The sequence below is a fragment of the Octopus bimaculoides genome, chromosome 13 (assembly GCF_046866305.1).
Source record: "Octopus bimaculoides isolate indiv1 chromosome 13, ASM4686630v1, whole genome shotgun sequence".
Classification (NCBI taxonomy): domain Eukaryota; kingdom Metazoa; phylum Mollusca; class Cephalopoda; order Octopoda; family Octopodidae; genus Octopus; species Octopus bimaculoides.
This window is the reverse complement of record NC_142940.1, coordinates 31,368,931-31,395,797: the sequence shown is the minus strand read 5'-3', so window position 1 is coordinate 31,395,797 and position 26,867 is coordinate 31,368,931. Positions and strand designations below refer to the sequence as shown.

Genomic DNA, 26,867 nt, shown 5'->3' with positions numbered 1-26,867 from the left:
AGTGTGTGAGAGAGAGTGAAAGCCAAGTAGAGGTATATCAAATATCTGCATTACAGCAAATTCTTGATTTATTACATTTATCTGCGACTCCATAGGATGTGTTGTAATTGCCAGATGGCAGCAGCAGCTCCGTATGAGAAGGGGAGACAATCTCAAAATCCAAAATTTTGAGGAATTAACAGGCCATTGAGGAAATAGACAGGCTTATCGTCTGGGGATAAAATAATTTTTATACCTCGGTCGGCATCATTAGTAGTACAACTACCCTAACTTATCTCCAACAGCGAAGGGACATATAAAAAACGAATAGGATACACGCACACACACACAAACACACACTCACATACACTCACACACACACTCACGTGTATGTATATATGGGCACAGGTATGGTTGCTTCCCAACTGTTAGATTCTGGATGCAGTTCCACTGCGTGGCACATTTGGCAAGTGTTTTCTACAAAAACCTCGGGCCGACCAAAACCTTGTGAGTGAATTTGGAAGTGGAAAATTGAAAGCGGCCCGTGGTATGTGTGTGTATGTGCGTGTGTGTGTATGTATGTATCTATGTGTGTGTGTGGAGGGTGTTTGTGGCTGTGCTTGTTCACTCCATCACTGCTTGATAACCTGTAACTTAGCGGTTCGGCAAAAGAGACCGACAGAATTAGTAGTAAATCCTGGGGTCGATTCATTCGGCTAAGACTCTTCAAAAAATTGTCCCAGTATGACTGAAACAAGTAAAAAATAAAGGAATATGTATAAAACAAGTCCTATGGGCTAAAAAAAGAATAAGAACTTAAGGAACTCGTACTACTGATGTGCGGAAAAAAGAGTGTGGGAGTTTCCTGGGGACAGTTATACTCGGTTACCTCCCTTTATGAATAGTAGAAATTACACGCTTATAAAAGTTATGGTTTAGAATACCACCATTATACATAGCCTTGTTTGCATGTTACTGTTTTTGACGGTTCATCATTAATCAAAAACAATATTTATGTTCACCTCATGATGGCTCAAGCACAAATAAAATACAATATCGAAAAGTGTGCGCGCGCGCATGTATGTGTGTGTGTGTGCTTGGATTTCCGAGAATTATCTGCATTACACGTACCAGATAGATAGATAGATAGATACATACATAGATAGATAGATACATAGATAGATAGATAGATAGATAGATAGATAGATAGATAGATAGATAGATAGATAGATAGATACACATACACGAAAAGGGAAGTAGTGCGGGAGATCAGTGCTTATACATATGTGGTGCTGTGCCGGTTTGCACTCGTTCACTGTTAACGTTGTATGTGTGTTTGTTCATGAGAAATAATGTCTGGAAAATGATGTTCATCGTACAATATGTTTTTTGCAGATGAACCAACTGTCGTTAAGGTCAAACTTCACGTCAACAGCTTTGATTCCGTGACTGAATCATCAATGGTAAGCGTTCTATTTTCTTATTAACCAATAATGTTTGTAAACTGCTTTCGATACTTTGCTGGAACCAATATACTGTTTGCTTGAGTAAAATATAATATATAATATAGTTTAATACATAGTATAAATTATACAACATCGTATATCTTGTTCTTAAAACATAATGAATGTGACCATATTATGGGAGAAAATATGGTTATCTGTCAACAATCTAATTTGATAGAATAACTCATAGCACTGTCGCTGAGGATTTCACAAAATCTTGTTGTATATCAGTGGCCTGCAATTTGTTTTATTTTTCCATTAATGACGAAAGGTAAGTGTGACTTCATAACGTGAAGAGACATCAATCAACAATTATCCAACCCACAACCCTGATAATATTAAAAGTTTTGGTACGAAAGATGGGCTACAGCAAATATTCTGCTTAACACCACAGATTTGCTTGTCAGTTGTTTGACCATAACCAGTTGAGCATGTCCCTTGGTGGCTGACGATATGTGCATCTCTGATCATGAGCATAAGTAGTGGGGGAGCATCATAGCCATGCGTTGAGAGGAATTATTTGGGGTTTGAATAATTCACCTTTGGAAACATGGGTGTTTTGCTCAACATCCTTAAACAAACCTTATTCAGGGAACTTTTGAGTGGGATGGGCTACTCGACATGAAGAAAATTCTAACTGGGCCCCACCTGCGAGGTCATGCGCTGTTTATCTTGATATGAGATCACTATGTAGCGCACATATGGTTGTGATGCATGTGCCTGGTGTACCCTTATCAGACGGGTAGTCATGATGGGTATAATGGGCTTCGTATATTCTACCCCAGTTTCACTTTGATGGCATGCACTACTCTCTCACTCAATAATGATGATGATAGTAATAATAATAATAATAATAATAATAATAATAATAATAATAATAATAATCCTTTCTGCTATATGCATACGGTCTAAAATTCTAGGGGTGGGGGGACTAGTCGATTAAATCGATCCCATTGTTTCACTGGTACTTAATTTATCGACCCCGAAAGGATGAAGGGCAAAGTTGACCTCGGCGAAATTTTAACTCTGAACGTAGCGACGGGCGAAATGCCGCTAAACACTTCGTCCAGCGCGCTAAAGATTCTGCCAGCTCGCCACCTTAATAATAATAATAATAATAATAATAATAATAATAATAATAATAATAATAATAATAATAATAATAATAATAAGAGAAGCCGGGGAACGAAGGATCAGCTCTTAACTGATAATCTAATTATCAGGAACTGCAAGAGAAGACATATAAACCTGGACATTGCATGGGTTAATTTGCAAATCATACGATATGATACCACACTGCTGGATAACAAGAACAATGGAAATGTGTGTAGTAGCAAAGAATATGAGAAGCCTTATATGGAATAGCATGAAATGCTGGAGAATGGAATTGACAGCAAGGAAGCAAGTTCTAGGTGAGGTAAAAAACCAAAGGAGGAATCTTTCAGAGGGACAGTGTTTCTCTATTGATATTTGTACTGAAAAGGGTCCCATTGAGTGAAATATTACAGAAAGCAAAGTTGGAGTGGGTAGAGGTAATGGAAAACTAAACCGCTTACTTTTCATGGACGATCTGAAGCAATTCACAAAAACTGAGGCCCAACTGGACAGTCTGTGCAGATTTCCTCCAATGATATTCAGATAGAGTCTGGACTCTGAAAATGTGCTACGATTGTGATGAAACAAGGAAAGCTTGCCAGGACAGAAGTCTTCCAAGTGGTGAAATGATGAAGGCAATTCAACCTCAATCCAGTTATAAATACCTGGGAATACTTAAAGCAGATAGAATCAAACACCACGACATGAAGGAAAAGACAAAAAGACAGTACCTGCGGTAAGTCAGAAAAATATTGATTCAAAGCTGAATACCAGATACATAATTTCTGTAATAAACTTGAGTGCAGTGGCAATAGTTCGGTATGGCATAGGAATCTTGAATTGGATAGAAGAGGAACTAAAGGATATGGACAGGATGTCAAGAAAGCTTCTAACGATGCATGGAGTCCATGATCCACGTGCAGACACTGATCGCCTATACATACATGAACACAGCAAATGGATGAAGGGGACTGATAAGTGTGGAAGACTGCTCGCGTATCCAACTCGAGAGTTTAATGAGATATCTAGCACAAAGTAAGGGAACCTTGCTAGTGACAGTTAGGAACGAGGGTGTATTGAGAGCAGAAAAAAAAAGAAGGAAAAAGTTTAAAAAAAGCACACGAAGACGAATTACGTAAGAAGGGACTGCAGAATAAATTCCATGTAGCCACAACAGAAGTTGCTGGAAGAAAATAGGTGGGATTGCCTTATGAAACGTACGCTGAAAATAGAGACAGAGAGCTCTAAGATTTTAACATTTGATATCTTATTTCGCGGTTTTATGTTGCAGATATTGTGCAGACAGCACATGTGAAAGATATCAAGTTTCTTTATATGTCTGTAGTAGGGAGTCCATGATTTTGTTCCATAAAAAAGTGTGCTCAAAATACAAGATTTGTATACACTTATTTTAGTTTTTAGACTGACATCGTGCTCATCCCACAAACGATGGGCAAATTTTCCAGTAGCGTTTGTAGCCTTAGATATTCTAACGTTGATTTCTTCATCAGAAGTACTCTTAAATTTTACTGTACTTCCAAGATATTTCAATGACCTGACACATTTGAGTGGCTTGTTGTTAATCATCACTTTTGAATCTTGAGTATGTTCTGCTCTAGGCTTTCGTTGGAATAAAACTTCAGCCTTCTTGGTGCTGATAATTAGTTCAAATGCAGGAGCTGCCACAGCAAACCTGTCGGCCGTTTCCTGAATTCCCTCAAATGTATAAGAAATCAAGGCGCAATCTTCAGCAAAGAGAAAGTAACGTAGAATCTCTTCCTTAGTCTTCTTTTTTTTATTTGAAACTTTACCCTTTCAGGTTTAGTACACCGCCTTCCGTGCAAAACTAGAATTTTACACCCATATGGTAATCTCTGAAATCATGTTGAAGCATCATTGAAGAGAATATGGGAAAATGTACAAGAGCTAAAACATAGACCTGTTTGGTTCCAGTGAAAAATTTATGTATATATATGTTGTATATATCTAATACACACACATGCACATACATACATACATACATACATATATACATACACACATACACATATACATACATACATACATACGTACGTACGTACATACATACATACATACATACACACATATATATACATACATACATACATACATACATACATACATACATTTTCGCGGATGCTTGTATGAGCGAGTGTGCACGCGCAATACAACTTGGGTGAGGGCATTTATGCATCCATATCTGTTAACGGTCATTTTTAATACTTTTCTCACTGTATTGCGTTTCCGTTTCTTTTTTGTATCTGTAATTTATTTTTGATCTATATAAATGAAACTATTTCCTTCGTTTTGCTGCTTTTCTTTCTACGCAATGAGAAGATACATTGGGGAACTGTTATTTTACCAAGTTGTATCTAATTGTCACTCGATGAGATACATCTGCACTACTGGATGCTCCTGAATGAGTTGTTAAGTGTTCCACTCGCGAGGAATCGATGCTAGATGTTTCGAAACAATTGTGATTCATAATAAAAATTCTAGTATATTCCATCTTCCGTCTGTTATTTACCATATACATAATGAACACTTTGAAAGTGACCGTGTTTTACCAGTAAGCTACCAGGTGTAAACCATTCGCTTTATTATCTAATAACCACAAACGATTTCCGGGAGGAAGGTACTTTAAGGTAGCATACCACGAAGATTGATAAGATAACTCTGGATATTTCGCTAAAGGATATACCTATACCAAGCTGGAAGGATTATATACGTGATCTTTTGGAGAAAACCAACCCATTTGTACGTAGAATGCCATGGAAAGCTTTCTTTTTTGACAGAGAGGTTAAATCAAGTGACAAACATGAACATGGGGACCTACTAAGGAAAGTATTCAAATCTAGAAGGAGCCCACCGACTAACCAACACCTAACCAGATTTGAAAAGGAATTATGTAGTATGGTTAAGAACGTGAAGTTCAGAAAATACCTTAGAAGGGGCAATATACATTAGCAGAAAATCAAAAAATTACTTGATTATTTCAAGGAAGCTTCAAAGATACTTGTACCAACAGACAAAGCAAGTAACATTTATATTGTTGATATTGAGTTATATACGACTATGATTATGAAGGAATTACACAGGAAATATTGACATGCTAGTAACGATACATTAAAAAGAATTAACAATACAGGGTTACAAATCATTAGAGATTTAGCTATAGATTATAGAACCGAGCCATGCGTCCCTAGATTATGCTTAAGTATCATAAATCAACTTTCATATTGACCCCTCAGTTAGATTGATTTGTCCCTCTAAATCTGATATAGGCATTATCAGTAAAGAACCATTGATAGGGTAATACCCGTCCTTAAATCTAAAATTAGATTAGCCCTCTGGTCAGATACCGAAGAGGTAGTTTGATGATTTAAGCATCTAGAAATTAGTAAGACTAGTAAATGTTTGCAACTAGATACAGAGACCTATTATGACGCAACCCGATCGTCCTTAATCAAGCCCTGATTTAAAGCATGAGAAATTCCGGTTTGTCCCGACGCGAAATAGATATGATACTTGTCACACGAGTCACTTAAGTAGATTTTGAAGATAGATTATGGAGTAGATTAGATAGGGAGAATGCTTTTGATATAGCAATGGGGTCATCTGACTCGGCACAGGTCACAGACCTAGTCGGAATATATATCCTTTCATTAATCCGGTTTTCCTTTCCGGAAGTAACAAGGGGTCTATATAGAGATTACGCTTTATTTTTTCTGGGTAAAGTACAACTAGAAAGGCATAGGAAAATTTTCTTTAGATTTATTTAAAATTAGGACTAAACATTATTATGGGAAAGGATTTTCGCAGAGTAAACTTTCTTGACGCTATCCTCTGTCTTGAAACTGGATTATTTGAACCATTTCATAAGCCAAATGATCATATATAGTACATACATGTAGCATCCAACCATCCACTCTCGATAATATGGGGATTAGTTTAGAATATTTATACTAGAATTTCTAGATTATCCGCTAATAATAAGAATTTGGAATTTCATGCAAATTATAATGCTTTTTTTAGCTAGGGCTATACCGTGAGAAAATTCAATATATACAAGAAGCAAACATGCACAACACTTGTGCATGCTTGTATTCCTCCAATAGTAATACACATTTTACACCATCACAACGTCACGGTAAGAGAACTCACTCAGATAGAGAATACAGGTCAGGAAGGATTGGTCAAGACAATGAACTACCGACAAAAACTCAGATACACATGGCAATAATCCAAATGTTCGTAACACTGTAAATTGTTCGAATCCTGTACAACACACTCGATCAAATAAGCCAAACAACAGATATAGAAATCAGGATGTCCTCTGGTTCAACTCAATTTTCGGTTCGCATGCTTCAACCAAGATCGGTGGAAAATGTTTGGCTGCTTTGGACAAATGTTTTTCTAAATCTAATCGATGTCATACTATTTTCAATCGGCACACCGTGAAGGTATCCTACGCTAACTCTGCTAATTTAGAGCAGCTTATGCACCACGTAAACAATAATAAAATGCGACAATAGTTCAATAACTAACCTACTGAATTTAGTGATCATAGCATCTAAATACCAACAAAGGAGCTGAAAACTGCAATGAAAAGCATCAGTTACGACCAAATTGTAATAGTAAAAATGCTTATGATATAGCTAACACGGTAACAACGTTGGAAAATGAAATCAGAACTGCCATATATACAAATAAATATGATAAATGCTCATCCAGTGAAAAATCAAACTGACCATTGATGAACAAATATTGTATATAAATGTACCGTGCACACAAAAGAAAGGCCGTATTTCTATATTGGGCAGACGGCTAATTCATTTAAGAATCGTTTTTGCAACCCTGTCACTCGCTTCAAGAGAATCGATAAGAGACATTCAACATTTTGGAGCCAATTTTGTATGGCGACAGCAGGAAGATAAAATTAAGTACAACATAACTTGGTCCATAGTAAAGCATGCAAAACTATACAATATCATTTGCAGCAGATGCCGACTCTGCTCCGATGAATCCCTATCTATTCTGTGGACAAATGAGAAGATCATTAACAGAATTTCTGAAAGGCTCTTAAGGAGCCTACACGGATGTAAATGTTATTTCAAAGAATGCAGTGGGAATGTATTTGAGTAACTGTTATCAGAATTTATTTTAAGTTATGGATGAATTAAGTTTAGATTTAGCCTCTAGATTCTTATAAAGACCAAGTAGATATTTAACTCACTTTCTGATTGCGAGTGCACCAAACCACAAGTGTGTCTATGCTTACATTTTAGTGGATATTTGTATGAGCGATTGTGCACGCGCCATGCAACTTGTGTAAGAGCATTTATGCATCTATATTTGTTAACAGTTATTTTTAATATCTTTCTCGTTGTATTGCATGTTCGTTTCTTTTTTGCTTCTCTGATTTTATTTTTGCTCTTCTATATAAATGAAGATATTTCCTTCGTTTTGTTGCTTTTCTTTCGACGATATGAGAAAATACATTGCAGAACTGTTATTTTAAAGAGTTGTATCTATTTATCACCCGACGAGATATATCCGCTCTGCTGGATGCTCCTGAACCACTTGTTAAGTATCCCACCCGTGAGGGATCGATTGCTAGATGTGTCTAAACCATGGTCGTGATTAATAATAAAAAAATATGTTCTATCTTCCGTCTTTCATTCGCCATATATATATATATATATATATATATATATATATATATATATATATATATATATATATATATATATATATATATATATATAATACATATATGTGATATGTAATTTTAAGATCCAAGGATCTAGGTGTAGGAAGTTAGTAAGTTTCAAGTTATTCGTAGTAGTTCGATAAGCTGAAAGAAGTTATTTTATAGTTCACGGTTTGTATCTAGGGTTGCTAAAAAAATCTAAATTGAGGGAATGGAGCAAATAAACTCCAGGCTACGTATGTTTCCTAGCTAACAGGACCTCGAAAGTAATAATTACTGAATGAGAGGTACTCCTCTATCTACTCATCAGGCCGAAGATACTTTGTTAAATGAAGGTTACATTGTCATCAAGGCATCCCGAGTTAATTGGTGGATGTGATTCAATATGCATATATATATATATATATATATATATATATATATATATATATATATATATATATACATAAAGGTTATCAAGGGTATTGGAGTCAACCAAACCCTAACGATACAAGCAATACCGAGTAAGTGCTGTATACCGACTAGATTTGGCCCTGTCGTTGTAGCAACATGAGTGGGGAATATAACATAGGTCATGTATTAGCGTGTGTATGTATAAAGAAATAAAAAGATAAAGAGTTCAATGGCAAAGTTAGAATTATATTTTATGTATAAAGTCTTACAGCTGTTTCAGGGAAAATCCAATGTATCCCTTCATCGGAGACGGTAATACTAGAAGAATGGATTATTACATCTATAAGAGGAAATTTGTAGCAAGAAGTGAGGGCGATATGTAGAAGAAAGAATAAAGAAAAAGTACTTGGAGTATAGTTCCATTCCAACAGTAAACATCCATGTAAAGAATTCTTGTGAGTATTTTCCGGAGATAATTGTAGTTGCAAAGGTGGATATATATCATATCGTATCCAGTGTACTCTGTGCGTTGTTTACTCAAAGGATAGTCCGAATCGAGTTAGAGATGTGTGTAGGATTAAGAGGTCAAGCCTTAAGACGGGAAGGAAGGGGGGGAAGAAGTAATTCAAGTGAGAAATATGGTTGGTAGTAGTAAGCAGCCGTAAGGTCAGTTATACTGACAAGAAGGAGAGGGAACAAAAGGTAGAATATGGGGTGGAAGTATAAGTTTAGTAAAGAAATGTAGAGAGAAGGAATGTGGGGAGGTAATGTGGAGAAGCATTTATATAAGAGAACAGAGTTAGTAGTGATATATTCTAAAAATAGAGTTAAACCTATTTTAAAGATGGTAGAAGGGGAACCAGTTTGCTAACTCGAGTTGGTTGGGGTTACCTGTAGGGAGTTGTGGGAGGTAAAGTGGAGAAGTATTTATAATTGTGTACACTGTCAGGCTATGAAGGAACCTATAAGTGGTGATGGTGTTGGTGGCTTTCGAAGAAAAGTATTAATGGAAGGAAGCAAAATAAGAGAACAGAGTTAGTAGTGATATATTCTAAAAATAGAGTTAAACATATTTTAAATATGGTAGAGGGGGGGACCAGTATGCTAACTCCAGTTTGTTGGGGTTACCTATAGGGAGTTGTGGGAGTACGTTGTGTGGTCATTTGTGCATTTGCGTCTGTGATAGAATTTGAATGTATGGAAAAAAAACGGTGATTACAGGTGCTAAGTGCTTCGTTATATCGATTAAGTAGAGTGGGAGAATTGTATTTTAAAATATGGAACGCCTCCTTTAAGCAAAGCTTGCAATTAGAGCGCTGGCCCTGGTATGGAATTCCAGAGTCCAGAATGGACCATTTTATAGTATACTGGGTATTTGTGTTTTTGAGGTGGTGAATGTGGTTGGCTAGTGTTGTAGATTTGCTGTGTTTGTCATATCTAAAAGAGTGAAGGTGGGCTGCATAGCGTTGCTTGAAATTGTTAGTTGAACCTATGTATGCAGCTGTAGAGTTATGTAGCAGATTGGTTACAGTGCATTTATATATTATGTTATATATATATATATATATATATATATATATATATATATATATATATATATATATATATATATATATATACATACTATACAGAAAATATCGCAAAAAAAACACTCACACACACGCACAAGCATACCCACACATACACTCGCATAAGCATACGAACACATACATACACACATCTGGCCACATTCCAAACATATTGAAAGGATATTCAACACAATACACACACACACTCACACACAAGTGAACATAAAACCCATTCAATAAATGGTTTTTAGCCACTCCCTTGGCAGGAACACAGATTTCTTTTAATCAATAGACAACTACACCCCTTCTCTTACTCTCAAACACTCTGAACTTTATACCAAACTATATTTAAAGAAGACTTCAACGAAAAATCTCCAGACATGTTCTTGACCCCCAGACAGAAGATAAATTGTTTTACTTGAAACTTTTATACATTTTTACTCACATTTAATTAGATGAGATTCATCATGGAAAACGGTAATATTTTCTTTAAATAATTTTGGAATCATATTTATTAAATTCCTTCTTAAAATGAAATGACTAAGACTTACTTCTCTGCTATTTCTACCTCCATCTTTTATACATACATACACACATACATACATACATACATACATATATATACATACATACATACATACATACATACATACATACATACACACATACATACATACATATATAAGCTAGCAGAAATACCCAGCGTTGATCGGGATTAAAATGGCATAGTTTGTGTATATATTAGAGTTATGTTGATACAGGAAAGTGCAACATTGACGACAAAACATTTACGGAGTAAATGATGAGCTAATTCATCTAAGCGACATGCCATGCCTCTGCTTATCGTATTCCAGGCCCTAACCAGTCATGGGAAATTGGGGGTGGGGTTTATGTGATTTTTTAACGTGCCGAAAAGCTGTCAGTAGATATACTCTCTTTTGCGGCAGTCGATGCTGCACCTAATACGACTTTTCGTCTGAAGTTTTGACAGCTCCTTCGGGTTTGTTGTCCTACATCATTCACGACGTAAATTTGGAGGAAATTTAGTTGTTCATTTATGGATAACAGGGAACCAATGAGGTGATAAGCTTGCCCTTGAACTTTGAACGTCGGCTTAAATCCATGTTCTTAGATGCACCAAGCGATGTAATTTGAAATGCAGATTTCTATTGTCTGATATTGTTCAGATAATTATTTGACTGGTTGGAAGTGCCTTCCAGAAGATCTATAAGAGGTTGAGGAGGATCTGGTTGTGCAGGCAACCTTACCTTACCACATGAGCAGTGCATGTCATTAGTTTCATTTGGAAATTTTTGGAAAGTCTCATATCTTCTGTATTGAGACTCCATCTAACATGCTACAGCATGCGTTTCCTGATCTTGAGAAAGTGTCATCTCACTTGTTTTTAGACATCATTTGACGTGCTGCAGTATGCATTTGCTGATCTTGAGAAAGTCTCATCTCGCTTCTATCTTGAAACTCTATATGATGTGCTGCAGCATGCGTTTGCTGATCTTTGGAAAGCCTCATCTCCTTTCTGTATTGAGACTCCATCTGATGTGCTGCAGCATGCTTTTGCTGATATTCAGAATGTCTCATTCCCTCCTGTTTTGAGATTTCTACAATCCTCCTTGCTTTATAGTTGTTTCTGGAGAGATTACATCTTTTCTTTGGTGGCATCTTCAATACTGCAAGCAAAGAACTATGAACATAGAAAAAATTAAACGTTAATCTTTATTTTTGTAAGCAGTTGTATGTATGTAGCATGTCTTTCTTTTTGTATGCAGTATAAATTAACCAAATATAATCAAATTAACCAAATAGAACCACATGTATGAACTGATAATTTTTAATTGTAAATAACTTGCAAGATTGCAACTGCTGCGATAATTGTTAAATGGTAATTGAATGGTAAATGCGTATTTTTATATATCTTGGACCTGCTACCTCAATGTTTTTTGTCAAGAGTTTCACCGCCAACCATTCGTTATATCAATCAACACACATACACTGACACATCATTCCGCTGTCGTGGCTGTAAAGACGGAAAGCTGCAGATGCGTAATGCTGTTAAAAGTAGGATAGAAATTATTCATTTATTTCAAGTACAATAGAAATAAGTTGGTCTTGGTGTTATCACATTAGAATTAAAAGTGAAAGAATAAAACTGAAACAATATTATATCACATTACAATGTAGATCTTATTCTTTCAGTTTTGACATATAATATCAAACCAGTGCCAATGTTATATGCTTTCAATCGAAATGTAAAAACATTACATGTTGACATTCATGGGGTCTGATATTATTAGCTTGTGGAATTTGATCTGATTTGGTCGAGCCGTTTGAGAATGTATAGGAAACAGATAGACAGACAGACAGATAAAGAATTCTACATATATATATATATATATATATATATATATATATATATATATATATATATATATATATATCACATACACACTAAGTATACATACGTAATGCTGCTGACAACACTCTGCTGTTGTTGTTAGTATTAAGGTAACATTCCCAATTCTAACTTAATCACCAACCATGTCGCTTTTTTAAAACATTAAGCCAGTTTATACAATATTTATTAATTTTCCTTTTTTTCAATATTAAGCGTATCCCATTCCTTTATATATATCTATGTGCATATGCAATGTATGTTTAATGCATTTAATATATTTTAGCCGAATTAGCCCAATATTCCATATATTATTTGTATATATATATGTTTAACGTATTTATATATTTTCTTGCTTATTTAGCCTAGCGTTTTACATAAATCTATATAAAAATATAGTATGTATTTAAGATATCTCCTAATATAATAATGAGCGTACTGCTTTTATATCTGTGTATGTATATATACATATTTATCCAAAATCTCGGAGTAGAAGGGTATAGGGGAAAGAGTAGTATAATTGAAGGAAGATGAGAGAAGATAGGAATTCAGTGAAAGAGTAGTGAGAGTATTAGCTATGACTGAGAGGGAGTGAGAGAAATTAATAGCAACGAGACAGAGGAAGTGGCAAAGAGAGCGTCGTGTATCTTCTACTATATGTTGTGCTTTTCTCCGTCACAACTTATAAATGCGAAAGGAAGAGTGATAGATAAATAAGGATGGAAGGGGTGAAAAAAATCAAACAACGTTTAAACTCTGTATATGTCTGTGTATGTAAAAAAGGGAGGTATATGAATGTCTTGCGCGCGTGTGTGTGTGTGTGTGTGTGTGTGCAATGGAAGTGGGATGGTGAATATTAAACGCTGAAAAGAAAAATCAACCAGCGTTTCAACTCTGTATGAGTATATGTGTGTATGTGCGTGCGTGTACAAAGGAAGTATGTGACTGCTTGTTTGTGTGAGTCAACGTTCTTTCAGTAACAAGCGATGATCTATGTCACATCTCAAAAGACAACCACTAGATAACATTGACAGGTGTATTAATTTGAACTACCATCCATATTCTATCTGCTGTGTTACAAATAACTATTACAATCACTCACATCTACACAAGCATATACATATACAAAGTTGTTAGAGAAAATAATTATTGCCTGAGTGTATCAAGAATATAAAACGACTGCAGTTGAAAAGTATATTGTAGATACACATTTAACAGTTCATACATGCCTCATATATTTATATTAAGAAATTTATGCAATAAATTTTGAATAGGGAGTTTTTACATCAACTATAAGACACGGACTTCTTTTTGTGACCTTAAGTCGAATGAGTTTAGGTTGGTTTCAGCAATGGAGAGCGCGTTTGCAAGGAAACGTCGCTTCTAAAACGTTGATATTTACTTGCCAGCTCCCGTATTTAGTGACGGCCAGATTTATGTGGCCTTTAGTCGTACCATAAAAGAAAGAAAACTTTAAAATTCTTTTGAAGGAAACAAGCAATCAAGGGATGTTAACTGCGGATAGATTTTTCAGAAAAAAAATTGGTAATAAAAGAATTATTACACTAAACACTTGGTTTTGTATCTTATCTATATAGAAAATACTGCAATTAGCCGTCATTTTCGACGGCGCGGGCCAGCTACTATATATATTCTAGCTGTTTTTGTTTAGCCTATCCTTCGCCTGTTTTATGAAACAAACCATACTGTGTTTTTCTGTTGTGTGTCTTCTGTCTACAAGCGACGATGTTGGACAAATAAAAGAATGAATATTCAGTGTTGCTTGGCAAAAACAACTTAAGTAATGCTTATCATGGTAAAATACACCCAGGACACTCTGTAGATGGTGCACCTACAAGCGAAGACATTGTAGGGTGGACATTCAGTCTTGCCGAGGAAATGACAACCTCTCTAATGATAGTACCACAGTAAAATACACCCAGCACATTCTGTAAAACGGAGTGGTCAGCGACTGCAATGTTATCCAGCTTGAAAAAACAGGACAAGATTGAAACTGTTTCTACAGACAGCATTGATGACTCTGGTTTTCCTTGACAGATTAACATGGTGAGATTTCTCTTTCTTCTCCAAATAAACCCAGGAGAGAAAATAAACCCGACTCAGTAAAGAGCGCAGTAACTATAAATATGAACTATCCGCGACGACTCGCCCAACACATGACATCAAGAAATGATGATGATGATGATGATGATGATGAGAATGATGGTGGTGGTGATGATGTGATGATGATGATAACGATGATGGTGGTGGTGGCGGTGGTGGTGGCGGTGGTGGTGATAGTGGTAGTAGTGGATTTAGATAAAATATAGTGCAAGTGCCCCAACTAACCCTTGTTAGTTCTTAAATCCACTTTAATAGATAACAAACATGACTAAGTTACTTTCTAAAACGCAATATTCAAATATTTGATCGCTTGCAGAAGAATATATCTCGTAAATACAAGTAATATTCTAGATTTAATTTAATGAATACGATCACAATACTCCCACCAAACCAGCATATGGATGGCATAAGGCAGGCTGTGTAAAGTGGACATTCTGTTGATGATTTGAGCTTAAAAAACATTTTCCACTAATTTTGAAATGACATCACTTCCATGTTAAACAAATGACATGCAGCTTTTTACTTGTATTCAATTAACAAAACATTTGCCATTTCATAATGGAATTTCATTTCACCCGTTTGAAAATTAGTAATTCAAATATTTGACGATGATTATATGCCTTCAATAAAGAATAACGAACCGATTAATTAGTTAATATTCCATTATAATCAGGAGATATCTGATTTAATCGTCGAAAATTAATAGAACAAAGGCATCTTGTCATTTAGGAAATATTCCAGCGATAAACTTCCTTTCTGCTACGATTTCTTCTTCTTCTTCTTCTTCTTCTTCTTCTTTTTCTTCTTCTTCTTCTTCTTCTTCTTCTTCTTCTTCTTCTTTTTCGTCTTCTTCTTCTTCTTCTTCTTCTTCTTCTTCTTCTTCTTTTTCTTCTTCTTCTTCTTCTTCTTCTTCTTCTTATTATTATTATTATTATTATTATGATTATTATTATTATTATTATTATTATTATTATTATTATTATTATTATTATTATTATCATTATTATTATTATTATTATTATTATTATTATTATCTTTTTCTTGTTATTTTTCTTATTATCGTTTTCTTTTTCTTCTTCACCTCCTATCGTTGTTATTATTACTATAATAAGAGTAATAATAATAATGATGATGACAACAACAACAACAACAACAATTTAAAATACAGATGAGTAAACTTTAATAAAACTGTCTGTCAAGGAATAACATTAAACATGTTATTTCACTGAACAATCGCAGATAGCTGAATAAATATTCCGCATATTGGAACCAACGAGAGAATAAAAATTTAAGAAATGCCATGAGATTTATCTATTCTCTATAATTGAAGAATTTCTTTGCCTCTCTAATTCATCAAAACACATTTATAATTTCCAACAACACAACTATTTGTTCTAAACTCTACGTTTTATATTAGGTATTAGATACATTTTTTTTTTCTTGCAGAGTAAAGGGAAACTTTAATTTTAATTCCGACCAGCATCAAATATTTAATCAATTTAGCATGGCAGTCCCGAAGCTGTCGACTATTGCATTCAACAGAATACAGAATGGCAGCAGCAATTTTTCTTATTATTAAATTTTTGTTCAATGTTTATTCGCATGTAAACAAGCAAACAAAATAAGGAATCCTGTTCTGGGGTAAATTCTTTGTTTCCTCTGTTATTACTTCAATATTTAAGTCAGAACCATACTGGGGCACCATCTTCATAATATAATTTGAACTCAGCCCAAACTTCTTGAAACTAAATATTGCAATGTAATTTCTCCAAGCATTTGTAGATTATTCCCATGCAAGATTACGCAAAGATACACACACACACACACACACAGACACACACACACAAACAAACACACATATACAATCACACACACACACTTACTCTGTAAGCGTTACCCATCATTTGTGATTTTGGCCCTGAGGCTGTATTTATGCTCGTTCCTTATTTAATTCTTCTTTGCCCTCCGTCCATCGTCTTAAATTACATTTATTCACTTTCGTATGTACACTGCTGTATCGATTGTTATCCATGTATTATTTGCTCTCGGCCCTTTATTCTCCGTAAATTTCGCGGGCGCCGCTAGCATGGAGAGCATCTCAGTCTTGTCATTAATGGTGAGAAACTGAGTAATATCACCTAGTTGATAATTGATGAACAATTAGAGACCTTCTGTGTCTGTCCTCCGTCCGTTTGTGCACTCAATATATGTTTTACGTTTTTACTTGTCATTTGAGGATTTCCAATGCACTTTTTCATTATTAGGTAACGGAACGTTACGCACTCTGGCTTTTATCAATAGTTGTATATATGCATACATACGTGTGTTGTCTGTGTATGTTGTGTGTGTGTGTTTGGGTGTGTGCGTGTCTGTGTGCGTGTGTATAAATAGGGAAATAAAATTAGTAAGCGGGGCTAAGATGAGTAATTTCTGATTTTTTTGTTATTGTCTCTCTACCTGTTTGAATTCATTACATTGCAAGTATTGCTTCATCATTTTTTTTTTTTTTTGCTACTCTATATTTAGGAGTAAAAATTGGTCAGCATAGTTGTTACTGTTGTTGGAGTTGAGAGAGTCCAAAATATAGTCAGGTGACAGGTACATTTGTTTTCGAGAATTTTTCCCTAAAAATTGATCCGATTGTAATTAAGGTTTCTAATAAAATAACTGGATAACTTTTGGTGGTTCACAATAAACATTGTTTTCTCTGTTGGATTCCAAGTTAATTTTCCCCACACTAATGTGATAATTTTCAAGTTTCAAAAAATGATGTCTAAATGTATTATTTCTATTTTTGAAATCAGTGAATGCATTTCACTTGAAATGTATGTCTTCAAAGGCGAATAGGCATCGATAGCTAGCAAGCCATGCTACGCCAGACTGATGATGAGCAATGACTCTAAAACTAGTCTCTGAATGCTGGCTTTGCTGGGTGGAAGTGATTATCTCCCCTTTGAAAACATAAGGACACAGGAAATGTGTCAAGGCCAACAGGCAGTATTGACTTGTACTCACCAGAGTTTGCAGGTAGTTTTGAAAGTTACTTAATCTTTTCGTTATTTACGAGAACCATTGGAAATGCTCTATGACTTGCTTACTGCTACCTTTTGTGTAAAATACAAACCTTGGATTTGTGAAGAGACGCATTAAATGTTATGAAAATAGAGAGACATCGTATAGAAGTCCTGTTCTCCCAGATGTTATTTCAGGGAGCTTTGGCTGCCCTATCTAGCACATTTATGATTCTTCTCGGTCTCTATGTTGCTTTAATAAAAAATATCTGCAGCTCTGTATTTGGGATTTGATTGCTAATAACATATTCTAATACGTCATATGTAATCAATGACATATTAAGATGACATTCACCTAAACTATATTTGATATGGAAAAACATAACAGTTTGGAATCGGAATATGGGTTAAAAGTTTTAATTTATAATGAGATCTCCTTCGAAGCATTGTGATTTTAATCTTCAAATCTAATTCTTATGCAGATTCTCTCTTGCTGAAGACAATTTACATTCTTCGACATACAGAATCAATAGAACATTTTCAAAATACTATGAAGTATTTGTTCCGATTCTTTAAGTTCTGAAGTCAATTTCTGCTGTGAGCAACTTTACTATTCCTCTCTCTGAGTCGAGAAAATAAACTAACACATGGCTCCGGGTTCAGTCCCACTGCGTGACATCTTCGGCTAGTGCTAGTGTTGTTAACTATAGCCTCGGGCGGGCCAAATCTTCGTTAGTGGATCTGGTAACCGGAAACTGAAACAAGCCAGTTTTATATATGTATATATACACCTGAGTGTGTGCGACTCTGCATCTGTGTTTGTCCCCCCTCCACCACCTCCGCTCGACAATAGGTGTTGCTGTGTTGACCTCCCCGTAAATTAGTGGTTCGGCAAAAGTGACTGATAGAATACGTCTGTTGTTGGCTGTTTACTCATTTTAACCGATGAGATGTATTATCGCTGCGAACTCAGTTTTTAAACAAGAATCTATCAATTCGCTAAATTTTTGTCAATGCTAGCCTAATGAAGATCACATCTTCCAAGTTTTCTTCCTACATGAACCACTGACAAATTCTCTCAAATTTCATCTTACTCTTTTAAGAACAGAACATCTAGGATTATATTGTTCTCAAAACGATTGGGTGATCACTGTTTGAATGCTTTGATCAGAGCTGACCTGTTGCTGAACAACAGCACTAACGGAGGAATTACGTAAATTGCTCTATTTACATGAAATACTTGCCAAGTTTTCCTCAAATCATGCACTGCAGTCCTATATAAGAAACTGACAATTAGATAATTTAGCGCTAATTATCCCTGAAAAAAAAACTGGATTGCTACGGCCCGAATATAGTTCATAGTATATTTACCATATCAAGCTTGAACTACAACAGCTAATTCATTTTTTAACTTTGATCAAAATCTGCCGTAGCAGAATTGACCTGGACGCTAAATAATAATGACAGAACAAAACGCCATTTACTTTTAGAGAACCCAATTGCGCCAGGTCAGTAGATTCGGTAAATCGTCGCAAAATTTAGAATTTATTTTCAGCTCCCCATAGTCTATGTTGGAATTCATCTTTCTACAGAAGGTTGGGGGTCAGTAAATAATTCGTTGACAGTTACTGCGTTCGACTATATCGTCAGTTCCCTATCACGAAAAGTGTGATATTCAGTCAATGTTAGGAATTATTATTGGTAAAAATTGCTAAAACAATGCCAAGTTTATGTTTTGATGTTTAGCAATGCAATGTATTGAAACAACCGTACATCTTACAATTCAAGTACAGCTGTTTATAACAGTGAAACATAAATTCTCTCTGATACCAAGTTATACCTTTGTTAATTGTGATATTGAAAGTTGAACTATGAGAAAAATATATGACACAATCAGGCCATTGTCTGATACACTGGTATCCTATTAACCATGCGACGAGCTATAACTCTCAGAGTTCTCCGTGCAATAATTATTGCTGAAATAGTTTTTCATGTCAGTGAACAATATAGGGGTAGTGAAATTCATTTTATATCCCCAATGCAAAATAACGCCAATAACCGAAGGAAAGCCATCATCACTACCAGCAGCATGACCAACACAAATGGCGAATTATCACCTGTACTTGTTCTTATTTCAAACGGTTACACAACTGATTATTTTAGTTAGCCCCTATAGGATTATCGTGTAATCAACTTAACATTAGAAGGCATACATAATTCTTCCCCGTTTTGTGAATCTAAATTAGCTGAAAAGTAATCACAGGAAACTAAAAAATTATAAGAAAACAAATACCACAATAATAAAACAGTCATTCGTAAAAATACAAAATTGGTTTGGAAAAAAATCGATACAACATCATACAATAAAGTACTTTTTAAATGTATTTCATGATTTTCTGTTTTCTCTCTCACACTCTGGTTGTATGTTTTCCCCTTCTATTTCCAGTATTGTATTACTAAACAGAAATGTTGTCAGCTCTCATATGCTACAAGGGGACACTTCAAACGTGTGTTACATCTTGTAAGACATCTACAATTAGTAGAATTACTACGTATTATTTATTTTCAATTCACCGGCACCAACAGCTTTCCAACGGTAATCGAGTTAGGCCGAACATGTCTAATAACTGACTAACCGACTATATGGAAATTCTGTTTTCTACAAGTAGGTGTGTGTGTTAATATCTGTGTTTGGACATGTGTTTGTAAAACATTCGTTACTCGTGTTGACCTATTAGCTTTGTGATCATAAGGGCATCGTTTCGATTCATGGATCGAGAAGTCATTTCATTCATTATACATTACTCCAGTCTACTCGGCTCAAATTTAGTACGGCCAATCAATGATACATGATTTCTCTCTTACGTTGCCACACTCGATGTTCATCACTGTCAAATTATCGTCGATGTGAAACGGTGTATGTATCTACTCATTACTGTATAGGTACTCAAAATATTTAGTGTAATCATAGAATATGCTACCAGATCCTAGTCGTTTATCCGAGTATATATATATATATATATATATATATATCTTTTATCTTCTACTTGATTCTGTTATTAGACTGCGGCCATGCTGGGCCACCGCCGTGAATAACTTTTAATCTGATACTTATTTGAGTGTTGTTGTTTTTTTCCGAACTCCAAAGTAATGGGTATGTAAACACGCCAAGACCAGTTGTCAAGCAGTGGTGAGAAACAAACACAAAGACACACCACACACACACACACACACACACACTTACACACACACACACATACACACTCACACACACACACACACACACGCACACACACACACACACACACACACACACACACTCATGCAAACATATACGAGGGAGTGCTGAAAAGTACCTGGCTTTGAGGTATCACAAAAGGCCTGGTAGGAGGCCGAACATTCCGACATCTTTTATAGGGCTTAGAAAAAGTGAAGGTCCCTTGCAATAACTGTGTGAATCTCAGATGGGGATATGTTGAATAAAATCATAATTAACTGATCGTCCTGTGTATTTTCTTTTACCCAAACCAGAAACTTTTCAGCCCCACTCGGGTATACATACATACATACATACATACATACAGGCACACACACACGCGCATACATACATATATATAAATATATATATATATACACACACACACATATATATATATATATATATATATATATATATATATATATATATATATATATATATATATATATATATATATATAATATATATATATATATATATATATATATATATATATATATATATATATATATAATATATATATATATATATATATATATATATATATATATATATATATATATATATATATATATATATATATATATATATAATAAGGGATGGTATTATTAAAATACCATCATGTGTGACAAGCGAGTTTATCAGCCGTACAGGCAAATTAATAAGATATATACATACAATACAAGATATACTTATATATATATATATATATATATATATATATATATATATATATATATATATATATATATATATATATATATATATATATATATATATATATATATATATATATATATATATATACATATATATATATATATATATATACATATCTATCTACACACGAAGGCACCACATGAGCACCTACATCACAAATCTAATATAGACATGGTAAAAAATAAGTTCTAGTGAACATTAAAAACATTTTACCACCGCTAGGTCAGCACAAGCAATACTCGTGAACTTGGAACCTGCTTTCGAAACTGACGCCAAATAGGTGGCTGTTTCTCATCAGCCACAATTCGCCAGCCTACTACTACTAAAATTTTCACCTACCATGCTCGCAAAAGTCCGTTTGAAGCGACCAAACACTATTTAAACAAACGGAATAAGGGCATCTAAGAGATACCACCATGCTTGAAATACCAGTCAAAACCTGACCTTAAAACCACATCATGTATTCACTACACCACAATTATTGAGTGTGTGTGTGTGTGTGTGTGTGTGTGTGTGTGTATGTGTGTGTGTGTGTGTGTGCGTGTGTGTGTTTGTAGGGAATGGAGTGGGTAAAATCCAGGCTACATTGCAGAATTTCGGAAGTAGTAATTACTCAACGAAGAAATCTCCGCGTGCTACTCATTAAGCCAAAGATACATTTGTCAAATAATGGTTACATTGTCGTGAAGGGATCCCATGTTAACTTACAGGAGTTTTGATCGAAAATGCGGGGTAAGCACAAAGCGAGAGAACAAAAGGGTAAACATACGTGAGAAAAAATAATATATGGGAGTGGACATATTTCTAAAGTTGTTATGGAAAAAATAAGAATAAAACAAAGAAAAGAAGATTGGGAGGATAGGGGGAATTTTTGGTAACATTGAAGCTGGCTAAGGGAAGAGTTTTGTGAATTTAGGCTGAGGTCATTTACTATGTCTACTATAAAATAGATAAATTATATTGTTGCACCCTGTAAATACGTTTAAACAGAGTCAGAGAAAAATGAAGGAGACTGTCAGGAGGAGGAGAGCAGGAGAAAATATAGGAGTGGTAGTAAGATTAGATTTGTAAGACGAGAGGGAGAAGGGGACGGAAATGGGAGATAATGCCTATTTTTTCTGTACGCCTGTATTATTTTGTGTGCATGCGCGAATCGACGCCTGTATATGCTTTTATGCAGAAGGAAGGTGTAGTGAAATCCCATAGTTAGGTAAAATATAAGATATGCAGAAAAAAAAAATTAATGTAATACCCACTCCATTTAAATTTTGATTTTCACTAATAGTTGGATGATAACTTGGTCAGATATATTAAGGAGGAAAAGAGGAAAATAATAAGGAAACAAAAATAAATTTACGATATGATTTTTAATTAGATTTTCTACCCATTGTCTCAAGCTAGCTAATACGGAATGATAATAAACGGAGAAAGACAAGTTTGCATTAGGAAGCATGTGACACAAATAGACGACGTTAAATAACGCCATCTATTTATGTGTAGTGAAAGAATAGCATAGTTAATAAAATACGATTTCAATAGAGCCGAATAAAAGAGTTTGTAATAGATGAAAGCCATACTGAATAGTCCAGTAGATAAGGATATTTCATTAGGGATTTGTTTGCAAACCGTTTTAATTAACACCGTGAACAGGCAATGATTTAATCCAGGATATATTAGTAATAAACGCCGATTTCAAGAGAATGGTTATTATTAAAATTGTTAGGGAGAATTTGATTTCTACTTGAAAGTACTCTTATCATGTTAGGTTACTAGTACCGTAGAAAAAAGACATGAATGTCAAAGCCTTCTTTGTAATTCTCTTTCAAATACAAAATCTTGTACTTACCTTAGAAATCAAAATTCTGTTTTTCTCAGCTTCTAAAGAGCCCTGATTGAGTAAGATAAATATATTTTAACCGTAGTTATTCCGTATTTTATTCAGACTTAGTGCAAAACGGTTTGATGCGGCCACATGCGACTTAAACTTTCAAAGTCCTCTTTGGGTCTGTTCAGAATTAATTAACCGAATGCACCGCCTTTTTTTTTTTCGTTCGTCCACGCATTTGTATGTATCATCTTATATATATGCTTACAGCATGTAACAAACTGTTTTTATATATATGTATATATGATGAATGAACGAAAAGAAGAAAACACAACGAAAATGTTATGTTTTAACAAAGCTGTTATTAGTATAACACTTGGAAGGAAAAGAACTGCAACGTTTTGGCCACTCGTTTTTCATCAGAAAAAATAAAAGAAAGGTGGTGAAACAAGAAATTATGGTGGGAGTTGGCTGAGAATGCATTCTATGAGGAGGAGATTATATATATAAATGTGTGTGTGTGTGTGTGTGTGTGTGTGTGTGTGTGTGTGTGTGTGTCTGTGTCTGTCTGTCTGTCTGTGGTGTGTGTGTGTGCGTGTGTGTGTGTGTGTGTGTGTGTACAGAGAGAGAGAGAGAGAAAGAGAATTGAAATATTGGCGTAATCAAGATGTTCTGATGATCTGATGTGTTAACTTTCTTTATCTACATTAATTTGTGAACATATAAATGCACTGTATAATGCGTAGCCTTAGGGTTAGGGTTAGGGTTAGGGTTAGAGTTAGTGCAAACATGATTTATTATACGCTGAAATTATTATTACAAGAAGAAGGCTGCAAAATGCCCATAATCCTAAGGATGACAAGTAGTTAAATAAATATATTCACCTCTCATATTTCCTTACATTTTATGGGATAATTTCATGAATCGGATTTCCTGGATTTCAGCTGAATGTAACTCTGTTAGATGATTATGTGGTCTCTTAGCTGAATCCACTAGAGGAGTTTTCTGTGATAGTCACACAATTCTATGAATCCATACATTACACTACCAATATGTATATATATATATATATATATATATATATATATATATATATACATATATATATATGTGTGTGTGTGTGTGTGTGTGTGTGTGTGTGTGTATGTGTGTGTGTCTGTGTGTGTGTGTGTGTGTGTGTGTGTGTGTGTGTATACATGTACTCATACATACTGCCCTACGAATATTACGACTTTGTAAACGTAGGAATGATTGAAGGATAAGAAATTTACCTAGCAACGAAAAGGTCTCGAGTTCAACACTGCAAATTTCTGTTTATAGACTCGGGTTGGCCTAAGATTTGAATGAACCTATTGCCACGGAACATATTTAGAAGTCTCTCGGATTGGCTATACATGTAATTCACAAGTTCAGTATTGTCGCACTTTGTCATGTTAATTCTACGTCAAAATTATGTTATAGTTAGATGTGTTTGTGAAATACTCAACCACATCTCACGTTAATTCAATGAGTAGATAATTCGGTTGCTACCTTTTCTGTGTTAGAGAGCCAAAATATCAGCGAAAGTGCCACTATTCCGCATCACTTCACTGCTGCAAAACGTGATGAAAACATTTTTCTCTCAATCAAATTTTCTGCAATTAGAGGTGATTTAGTAAAATATTATAATTATGAACTGTATGAACATTCTCGAATTAACGTCTGTCTTACTGGCTTTAAGTGATGGTTCTCTACAAATTTCCGTGTGTATGTTGCACTGTCACTTCAGGGAAAGGAGCGAAGGAGTAGAGTTGTCCGAGTGTGAGAAAGAATATGTCATGTTAATCATTCTGACTCAGACCGTGGTTCTAATACTGCCGAGGACAACGTTGCATTTCATTCCTTCAGAGTCCATATAATATATAACTTCAGTGCGACAGTTTCGTAGTACTGTAAAAGGGTTGCAAGAGATACCTTGTGGTATCTGTTTGCGCCCTTTGCATTCTGACAGTAACGTCTACGACGACAATGTGCCGACACACTTTATCGGCCATAATCGGGTAACTCCAGTCTTCCATAAACTTTACTTGGGCCTTCGCATTCAAATGTACAAATTAATGGCCATCTTTGACCAACGGTAATCTTTACTCTATAAAGCATGGATTTGAAGTTTCAATCAACTCAGGGAGCTTAAAGAACCAATGAAATGACTCCCCGCGCGGCCACTTGACCTGCAGAATATAGCAGCTACTTATCCTCAAATCACCCCCTACTGATATCAAAGTCGAAAGACATTGAATACGTTATGCGTGATGAAATTGATGAAATGGTCATGGCTGGAATGCCTTTCAATTATAAGATGTACTCGAAGAGGGAATGTATGTTACTACGCAAGCAGCACAACTACAATGGATGTTATTAACTGTTAAATTACATCTTCATAGGACCTCCTTAGGGGTCAGCCACATTTAAGTGGCAAATATACTACATCTTCATATATTGTTCAGATACGAGTGGTGAAGAAAACCGCCTGGATGCTACTACGTGGCACTCCGTTGGTTACGACGACGAGGGTTCCAGTTGATCCAATCAACGGAACAGCCTGTTCGTGAAATTAACGTGCAAGTGCCTGAGCATTCCACAGGCACGTGTATCCTTAACCTAGTTCTCGAGGAGATTCAGCGTAACACAGGGTGTAACAAGGTTGGCCCTTTGAAATACAGGTACAATAGAAACAGGAAGAAAGAGTGAGAGAAAGTTGTGGTGAAAAAGTACAGCAGGGTTCACCACAACCCCACTGCCGGAGCCTCGTGGAGTTTTAGATGTTTTCGTTCAATAAACGCTCACAATGTCCGGTCTGGGAATCGAAACCTCTGCCCTAACCACTGGGCCATTGCGCCTCTACACTACTGCGTAATACAATAAATAATCTATTTTTCTTCTTTTTGTTTATTTATGATTTTTACACCAACCCAAAGATAACTTGATGAGACATAGCTGGTGAGAAAAAAACAATAAAAAACCCAAAAAGCGAAGAAAATAAGACACAGTCTTACGCTTCATCTTCTACCATGTATTAACTAGTTTCCTGTTAAAGAACGGTAATATAATTTATATTCTAATGGTAAACTGACAAAATGAAATTTTGTGAACGTCAGATACAATTGCTATAGCGTACCTGTCAGAGAAAACAATGAATATATTAAAACTTTGTAGGTTAATTTATATTTAACGCATTTTCTCTCTGTATTACACGACTGAGAGC

The 26,867-nt window shown here is 35.1% G+C and overlaps 1 protein-coding gene across 1 annotated transcript in view; it reads left to right on the top strand.

The window, feature by feature from the left end:
• The window catches only part of LOC106872092 (glycine receptor subunit alpha-2), an 817,309-nt gene that overhangs the window by 615,840 nt on the left and 174,602 nt on the right, over positions 1-26,867 (top strand). Inside the window, exon 5 of the mRNA XM_052972407.2 lies at positions 1,375-1,442. Coding sequence (XP_052828367.1) covers positions 1,375-1,442 — 68 coding nt within the window. The remainder of the gene's footprint in view (positions 1-1,374; positions 1,443-26,867) is intronic.